This window comes from Lactuca sativa, chromosome 5 (assembly GCF_002870075.4).
Source record: "Lactuca sativa cultivar Salinas chromosome 5, Lsat_Salinas_v11, whole genome shotgun sequence".
NCBI classification, from domain to species: domain Eukaryota; kingdom Viridiplantae; phylum Streptophyta; class Magnoliopsida; order Asterales; family Asteraceae; genus Lactuca; species Lactuca sativa.
The window spans coordinates 221,611,344-221,620,138 of record NC_056627.2 but is presented as its reverse complement, the minus strand read 5'-3'; the positions used below and the strand labels follow the sequence as shown (position 1 = coordinate 221,620,138).

The 8,795-nt window shown below is 30.9% G+C and overlaps 1 protein-coding gene across 2 annotated transcripts; it reads left to right on the top strand.

The window, feature by feature from the left end:
- The first annotated feature begins 208 nt into the window (after nt 1-208).
- Nucleotides 209-2,187, top strand: LOC111920736 (glucose and ribitol dehydrogenase). 2 transcript variants are annotated; one of them, XM_023916305.3, is made up of 5 exons: nt 209-493; nt 755-892; nt 1,034-1,410; nt 1,482-1,837; nt 1,988-2,187. In XM_023916305.3, the coding sequence occupies exons 1-5, from the start codon at nt 344-346 to the stop codon at nt 2,008-2,010; spliced, it is 1,044 nt and encodes a 347-aa protein (XP_023772073.1). In that variant the 5' UTR covers nt 209-343; the 3' UTR covers nt 2,011-2,187. The 2 variants fall into 2 exon arrangements, with proteins under 2 accessions (XP_023772073.1, XP_023772069.1); XM_023916301.3 differs by having other exon boundaries at nt 218-541.
- The last annotated feature ends 6,608 nt before the right edge of the window (nt 2,188-8,795 follow it).

Below are 8,795 nucleotides of genomic sequence, written 5' to 3'. Positions count from 1 at the left end.
ATATATATATATATATATATATATATATATATATATATACTACTTAATAAAGAAAGAAGAAATAAATGTTAGTTACACAAAGTTAGGTTGTAGCAATGAAGTCTATCGACAGAAGTCATATGATTAATATAAAAAGAAAGCCTTATTGTCACTTTCCCTATAATTCACTTCTTGTCGTGTTATACTTTCTCTTAGATTGAAACAAATGCCAAACATTCATTTGTTTAGTCGAACTTAAATTCCATACTGATGAAGTATTCGACTTTGAGATGATTAAGTTTTCCCACTATATATATAGAACTTTTCTCAACGAGGTGTTCCATTCTTTCCTCCATCCTAAGTAATGTTGTGCTCAGTGAGGGCGGGTTTAGCGGGCTCACGCCCCTCACCCTCCGGTAGGATTCCGATCACACACCAGTCATGCCTATGGTCAAGGCAGTTGTTGACTTCACGTCCTTCTACAAGAATTAGTAATAACGGTGTTGCCGTCATGGTAACAAATGTTTTAAGACGTGGTTCATCTTCTATTCACACCTTTAAGGTCTTTGTGCTCATTTTTATTTAAAATGTTTAATCTGAGTTGAACATACAACGCAATTATTGAGATTTTGGTATGATGGTCGAGTCGCATCCCATACCCATCGAACGGATGAGTTTCTTATTAATTTTTTGGTTATACATCTGAGTATAGCGACTGATGTCAAACACTGATCACAACATGCATTTCCCTAACTGGATTTGGTGATTATTTTAGGCAAAGGCCAAGGGTAAAGAAGAAAGTAATCCAGGATTCCCACCACAGAACCAGGATGAACAACCAGGAAAAGAGTACCTCATGGATCCTCTACCAATATTCAGCAATCCTAATTACAAGGCCTCTAACAAACTCCAAGTACAGGCTACAGCTTCATTCATTAAGTTTTTAGTATCATTGTCATGTCGCTCCTTTTGCCAAAACAGAGGAAAAACTTAGCGGAAATCTTGTCTCTTTTCTCTCTCAAAAGCCATCAAGTTTTCTGTGTTTATGGTGCAGGGAAAGGTGGCCTTGGTAACAGGTGGTGATTCCGGTATTGGGAGAGCTGTTTGCTGCTCGTTTGCTAAAGAAGGGGCAACTGTTGCCTTTACTTATGTGGAAGGTGTCGAGGACATAGATGCAAAGAACACGTTAGAGATCATAAATGATTCAAAAACAAGCGAGGCAGGTGATCCAATTGCAATACCTACTGATGTGAGGTTTGAAAAGAATTGTAAGGATGTTGTGGATAAGGTGGTTGAAAAATATGGTCGGATCGATGTCCTCGTGAACAATGCAGCCGTACAGTACGAAACATATTCTTTAGATGATATTACTGATGAGAGACTTGAAAGGCTATTTAGAACCAACATCTTCTCTCATTTCTTCTTGACAAGGTATATATGTATATATCATCTATATATTACATTCTTCACTTCTTTTTCTGATGGGACGTTTGTACATGAAGGTATGCTGTGAAGCACATGAAAGAAGGAAGCAGCATCATAAACACAACTTCAGCCGTAGCATTCACAGGCAGCACAAAGCTACTAGATTACGCTTCAACAAAGGGGGCCATCGTGGCCTTTACAAAGGGCCTCGCAACATACCTGGTCGACAAGGGGATTCGTGTTAATGGTGTGGCCCCTGGACCCGTTTGGACTCCACTTGAAGCTGCTTCACTCAATGACGAGGATCTGGCAGAGTATGGCTCACAGGTGCCAATGAATAGGGCAGCTCAACCTGTTGAGATTGCTCCATCATATGTGTTCCTGGCATCCGAGGACGCTTCCTACTTTACTGGCCAAATTCTTCATCCTGATGGTATAATTCTACAAACACAAACAATGCACTTAGACACACACACACACAACTGGTTATGATAACAAAGTTACGTAGTTTTTTTTTTCCTTTTTCTTTGAGTCGTAGCTTTTGAGTTATGTGATTCGATCATGATATTGCACTATCTTGCAGGTGGGGGAATTTCCGGTTTTTAAGAATATGGAGCGGAGTATATGATATATTTTGCGCTTAATTAAGTAATTAAATTTTGTGTATTTTAAATAAAATGACGTTAAATGTAAAATCTTGTGTACTTTAAATAAAATGCCGTTCAGATGTAAATTCTTATATATGTTTTGGAACATCGAACATGCAATTCTTAAGAGCTTTAAGTAACTGTTGAAATGAAACACTCCTAACACTTGGTGGATGATTGCAAAGTAAAAGAAAACTACAATATTGGTGGTCCTGCCTCGGTTACTCGGTCTTCTAGTCTACACATAACTGCAGCAAAAGCGTATATATTTTACTGGATTATTTGAAAAAAAAAAATACAATAAAGAGTAGCACTCCCGATAAATGAAATCCATATCCCTCTAATAGTATCAGACTGCGAAGTTGGTTTAACTGGGTACAACAATTGACACTCTATATTAGCGATGAGAGTCATATGAGGAGTTAACGGATAGTCTTCTCAGCCAAAGATTGAGTGTTCAAGCCTGGTTTGAAACGAATGGTGTAGAATATGAGTAAGATAGTGGGTGCGTGTGTATCCGTTATATATATATATATATATATATATATATATATATATATATATATATATATATATAATTCAAATAAAAACAGTAAATACAGTGACAACGTAAAAACACTAATTTTATGTTATTATTTTGCAATGAATTTTGTATCCACAGTTTTATGTTATTATTCGGCAAGGAATAAATGAATTGTCACAGATTAAAAGTAAATTTAGAATGCACTACAAAAATGCACATACATAAGTTTATAATAGAATAATAGTATTGTAATAAATACATGACTAATCAAACATGAATATTCATATTAAAATTACTTGAACAATACACATATAACATTTATTATAGAATAATAATATAAATATAGTGTTTTTACGTTATCATATTATTTATTGTTTTTATTTGAACTTACTTTTCTCTCTCTCTCTCTCTCTCTCTCTCTCTCTATATATATATATATATATATATATATATATATATATATATATATATATATATATATATATATATATATATATATATAACACCATGTCAAATCATGTTAACGTTCAAAATTGTAAAAAAATTGACACAATATTAAGATGTGTTTGTCATGTTGTGTTTTGTAAGACTAGTTACGAATTAAATAAACTATTTTTTTTATATTTTATATTTTTATGTTTGTTGGGTTGGTTGTTTTTATCTTGTTTTAATCGAGTATTTTTTTCATGTTTTAATTGAGTTTTTTCCGTGTTAGTAAAGCCAAACACGATATTGTGTAGGATCATGTTCGTGTTATATAAAAAAATATTTTGGCGTGCTGTATTGGATTAAAACAAAATACGACTGTCCAAATTGTCACCATACTCGTTATCGTCATATTTAAGGGGTGTAAATAAAATCAGATTACGATATTTGGTATCATATCAGAGCAATTATACAAAACCAGTTGGACAAATAAAAAACAAAAGTTGATTGATTCTTAACAAAATTAAATAAGAAAAAAATTAGAATAAATTTATGAGAAATTTAATATTCTCCTATATTTTCTTCCTACTTATCTTCCTATCCACATGAAATGGTAAAAATGTCATATTTAGATAAAATTAGTGATATTTTAGGACACTTGTCAAATTTTAAATGGATAAGAAGATAATTAGGAAGAAAAGTAGGAGGATATTTAATTTCTCTAAATTTATTTGCTTACCTGGGAGAGGTAAGTTTTATTGCAATCAATATAAAATATTAATTTAAGGGATATAAAGTCAAAGAAAATTAGAATTTGATTATTAATTCTATTTGATTGCATTCAAGAAAATTTACATGATTTGACAAAAAAGATTCTTTGGTGAATATTGAAAAAGCAATACATATGGCTTTGATATATCATTTCTGCTACTAGCGAAGACTTTAACTATTCCTATTAAAATTTCATCTCCTTTGAAAAATTCAGGAGTATGAAATGTCTAATTGTCGATACGAAGACTTGATTTTTGAATTATTCACAAGACTACCTCCTAAATCCCTAGTTTGGTTTAGATCACTTTCCAAATCATTATATTCCATTATTTGTAGCCCTGATTTTATCCACATGCATACTTCTCCATCGTCACAAAAACTCCTCATCAGACACCAGCTCATAAAGATTGTGGCGAAAACGACTTTTCTACATTGCATAAAGGAGACCAATTGCCATTGTGTCTCGGACGTGGATACATTGGTACAACACAACTCAAGTTTCCTTACAACAGAGATTCAAAGATTATCGGTTCATGTAATGGAATTCTCTTGCTCACTGGATTTGGTTTTGACCCAATCACTAATAATTACAAGATTGTGAGTATATGTCACCCTACTCCTATGTTTATGCCATGAAGACACACACATGGTGTCCGATTCTTTCCTGCCCCACGCCTGTATTTTCTGGGATGTTGTCAAATGCATGTTTTGTCAATGGAGCATTGCATTGGGTAGTAAAAGAATTTAATAAATCAGAACAAATAGACCTTTCTTGTATAATGACATTCGATTTGAGCACTAATCTTTTTGGCATGATTGCGTTGCCTGAACCCTGTTGGGAAACTGCAAGACTAACAACAATCCAAGGTTCTCTCGCTGTGCTTTCTACTAAAGATGGTGAAACTTGGACGTGGGTGAGAAGAGACGCTTCTTGGTCTGTTGCTTTTAAAACTAAAATAGGACAAGATTTGGGAGGTATAAATAGAGTTTTGAAACTGAAAGCCAATGGTGATATGTTGTTCAGCACTTGGTGTACAGAGCTCCACTCCAAAGTTTCTATTGACAAGACACACTTCCAAGTTTATACTCATGAGACAGGGGCACAATCAAAGCTGGTGGACTTTGATGGCACTTTTGGTATAGTTGGAATGGAAATGTGTGCCCAAAGCATTCAATTGTTAGGCATGAGGACTTCTTGTGAGGAAAAACAACCATCTTTTCTTGATGGAATAAAGACAGGCGAAATAACTCAGCTTCATTAATGGATGTAGTAATTAGATGATGAGATACATATAAATTTATTTATTTGTTCCACTATTTTCATTTTAATTTTAAACTCTTGCTTCAAATGTGAGATCTCGCATGGTTTGCATAAGCTTATGGTAAACTACAACAGGATTATTTAGTTGACTAGGCGAATGCCTACGCGTTGCGTGGGATATAAAAAAATATTTTATATTAAAAATAACTAAATCATTGTTATTAACAATTAAATAATAATTTCATAAAAAATATAAAAAATGATTTTTAGTATTGTTATTATGTTGAACTATATTATAAGAGATAAGGTTGGAACGTGAAGTTGTTTTGCATATACAAAGTTATATGATTAAAATAGAAAAAAATTTAATTTTTAAAAATAAATAAATCTTTTTTGTTATCTATTAAATAATAATTTCATATTAAATTAAAATGTTTATATTAAATATTATCATTATGTAGAAAATACGATAACAGAGACATCTTTTTATCTATCTTAAATTTTATCATTGTGTACAACATATGATAATAGAGACAACTTTTTATCTTAAATAGTAAAAAAAATGTTTTGTATTATAAATATTACCATAATTATGTAGAACATATGATAATAGTGACGTCTTTTATAATATTAAAATTTTAAATTGTATTACACACAGGGTTGTAAAATTTGGCTAACACAACCAAATACTCGCCATGTTACTTAAACTTGGCCTCCAATGGAAGCGAGTTTGCCTAACTCAGCCAGAAGACACTCGTATCCTTATTAAACTCGATCCAAATCTAAAAGATACAATTCAAAATCATTTTCGAAATTCTGAAATTTAATTGGTCACTTGTCGACAAAGACAATCTCACCAAAGAATACACTCAACGTCCTACAAAGTTAGATGCAAGGAAGATCTCATGGCTTAGTTCCTTTAAAATATTTCACAATCTTTGCTATTTATAGAGGAGAATACATTCTCTTTACTCTCACGATCAATGTTGGATGAAGACATTTTAATTAAACTCATTTCTTTATTTGCCAATAATTTCATTTTGTTAAATAAAATATGAAATAATAAAAATAAAACATTATCCAAAAAAATTATTGTTCAATAGTTCCATTTTTCTGTAATCTCGTAAGTTGCTATAAAAAAATCAAGTTTTTATTGAATAACTTTTTGTTAAATTCTAAAATCATAAATTTAGCTAGGTACTTAATATAGAAAGTTTGTGTATATGTATTTTTATGATTCAAAATGTCATTATAAAATGAATTCATTTATAAAATATAATCGAATATATATTTCGTGCATTTGAATCAAAGTGATTTTTCAAACAATTGTAATTTTATGTTTAGGTAGATTTTTTTTTATATTTATATAACATTATGTAACTTATAATATTATTATAAACAATTTGAATAATCATGGGAGTTTCAAATGTATGTGGTGAAAGGAAAATGCTTCATTTATCGGTCCAAATTGATCAAACTCGGACCGATTCAGCTTAATATACCAAAGTACATAACATTTTTTCTATTGAAACCCGGTATGTATATTTTGTGTTTTTGAACCAAATTTATTTTTCAAACAATTATAATTTTATGTTTAGCTAACTTATTTATAATATTATTAGAAACAATTTGAAAAATCATAGGAGTTTCAAATGTATGTGCTGAAAGGAAAATGCTTCATTTATCGGTCCAAATTGATCAAACTCAAACCGATTCAACTCAATATACCAAACTACATAACAATTTTTCAACTGAAACTTTGTTTGAACCTAAAAAAATCTTGTTTAAAACCATTTTCGGGATTCTAAAACTTAAATGGACAGTTGCCAATAAAGACAATCTCACCAAAGAATTACCTTAACATCCTAAAAAGGTAGGCATAAGGAAGTTCTCATGGTTTGGTCCCTTTGAAACAATTCACAACCTTTCCTATTTATAGAAGATGAAACGTTCTCTTGTTTACTCTCACCATCGATATGGGATGAAGACATTGTAATAAAACACGCTTTCTTGTTAATAAAACATTATTCAACTTATTTAGTAAAATACCCTTTCTTTACTGTTCAATAGTTCCATTTTTCTATAATCTCGTAAGTTACTATCCAAAAAAGTAAGTTCTTATTGAATAACTTTTTGTTCAATTCTAAATTCATAAATTCAGTTAGGTACTTAATATAGTAAGCTTGTTTATATGTATTTTCAAGATTCAAAAGTTCATTATAAAAATAATTCATTTATAAAATATAATCTGCGTATATATTTCGTGCTTTTGATCAAATCAATTTTTCAAACAATTATAATTTTATTTTTAGGTAGATGTTTTTTTTATATTTACATAACATTATGTAACTTTTTTTAAATATCATTGGAAACAATTTGAAAAATCATGGGAGTTTCAAATGTATGTAGTGAAAGGAAAATGCTTCTTTTATGGTCCAAATAGATCAAACTCGGACCGATTCAACTAAATATACCAAACTACATTTTTTTTTCTAGTGAAACCCGGTTTGTATATATTTCGTGCTTTTGAATCAAAGTGATTTTTCAAATAGTTATAATTTTAGGTTTAGGTAGATGCTTTTTTATATTTATATAAAATTATGTAACTTATTTATAATATTTTTAGAAATAATTTTAAAAATCATGGGAGTTTCAAATGTTTGTTGTGAAAGGAAAATGATTCATTTATCGGTCCAAATTTATCCAGCTCCGGTTCAACTCAATATACCCAACTACATGATTTTCTTCTAACTGAAACACAATTTAAACCTGAAAAAATTCGGTTCAAAAACAATTTTGGAATTCTAAAAGTTAACTGGACACTTGCCAATATAGACAATCTCACCAAATAATACCTTCAAAATCCTACAAAGGTAGGCTTGAGGAAGTTCTCATGGTTTGGTTCATTTGAAACATTTCACAACATTTTCTATTTATAGAAGAGGAAACATTCTCTTGTTTACTTTCACCACCGATGTAGGATGAAGACATTGTAATAAAACACCCTTTCTTATTTATAGAACAATAGTTAACTTATTTATAATATTATTATAAAGAAATTGAAAAGTCATGGGAGTTTCAAATGAATGTGGTGAAAGAAAGTTAAAAAAGGGGGTTTTCAAATGCATGAGATTCAAGAAAAAATGTTAGTTTTATAAGTATGTATGATATGACATAGTTAATTTGCATAAGTTTCTGCTAGTTTAAATTTACAGATTGGATTCAATGAACCTTGGACGTCCGTATGTCTTCATGCTTGTCAAAAAAAATTTAGGAAGAAACTATTAGCGAAATATTTCAGTCATATATTTTGCACAATTATGTTGTATATATTTTGTATTTACTGTACATTATATGTTCCTTATTTAGTTCTCTAGCAAATTAGACTTTCCAAAATTACCCTTTTGTAATCCTGTATATATTATGGTTAGAATCAATGAAACAGGCATCAAATCTCAAAGATTAACATGGTATCAGAGCTAATGGCTCAATACCAGAATTGATCCCTTCTCACAGCCACGGCTGTCCAGTCTCCTTCTGTTTCAATTTTCTTTCAAGATCTATACTTGTTTTCTTTCATCATGTCTGGTGCAACTGAAAAAAACTCTACAAAGGCAATCCATCCAGTTTACATTGTTACTAACATACAAACCAAAGTGAGAGTTCTTGATGGCACCAAGGTCACGTATTCCTCTTAGGTTCGATTGTTCAAACTTCACGCCAAAGGCTACAAAGTTTTGTCCCATATCAACGGAACAACGCC

Coding starts and splice junctions, on each gene's coding strand:
- LOC111920736 (XM_023916301.3), top strand. CDS start 344: ATGTTGTGCTCAGTGAGGGCGGGTTTAGCGGGCTCACGCCCCTCACCC. Junction 893..1,033: donor AGGCCTCTAACAAACTCCAA/GTACAGGCTACA, acceptor TTTATGGTGCAG/GGAAAGGTGGCCTTGGTAAC. Junction 1,411..1,481: donor TCTCATTTCTTCTTGACAAG/GTATATATGTAT, acceptor TTGTACATGAAG/GTATGCTGTGAAGCACATGA.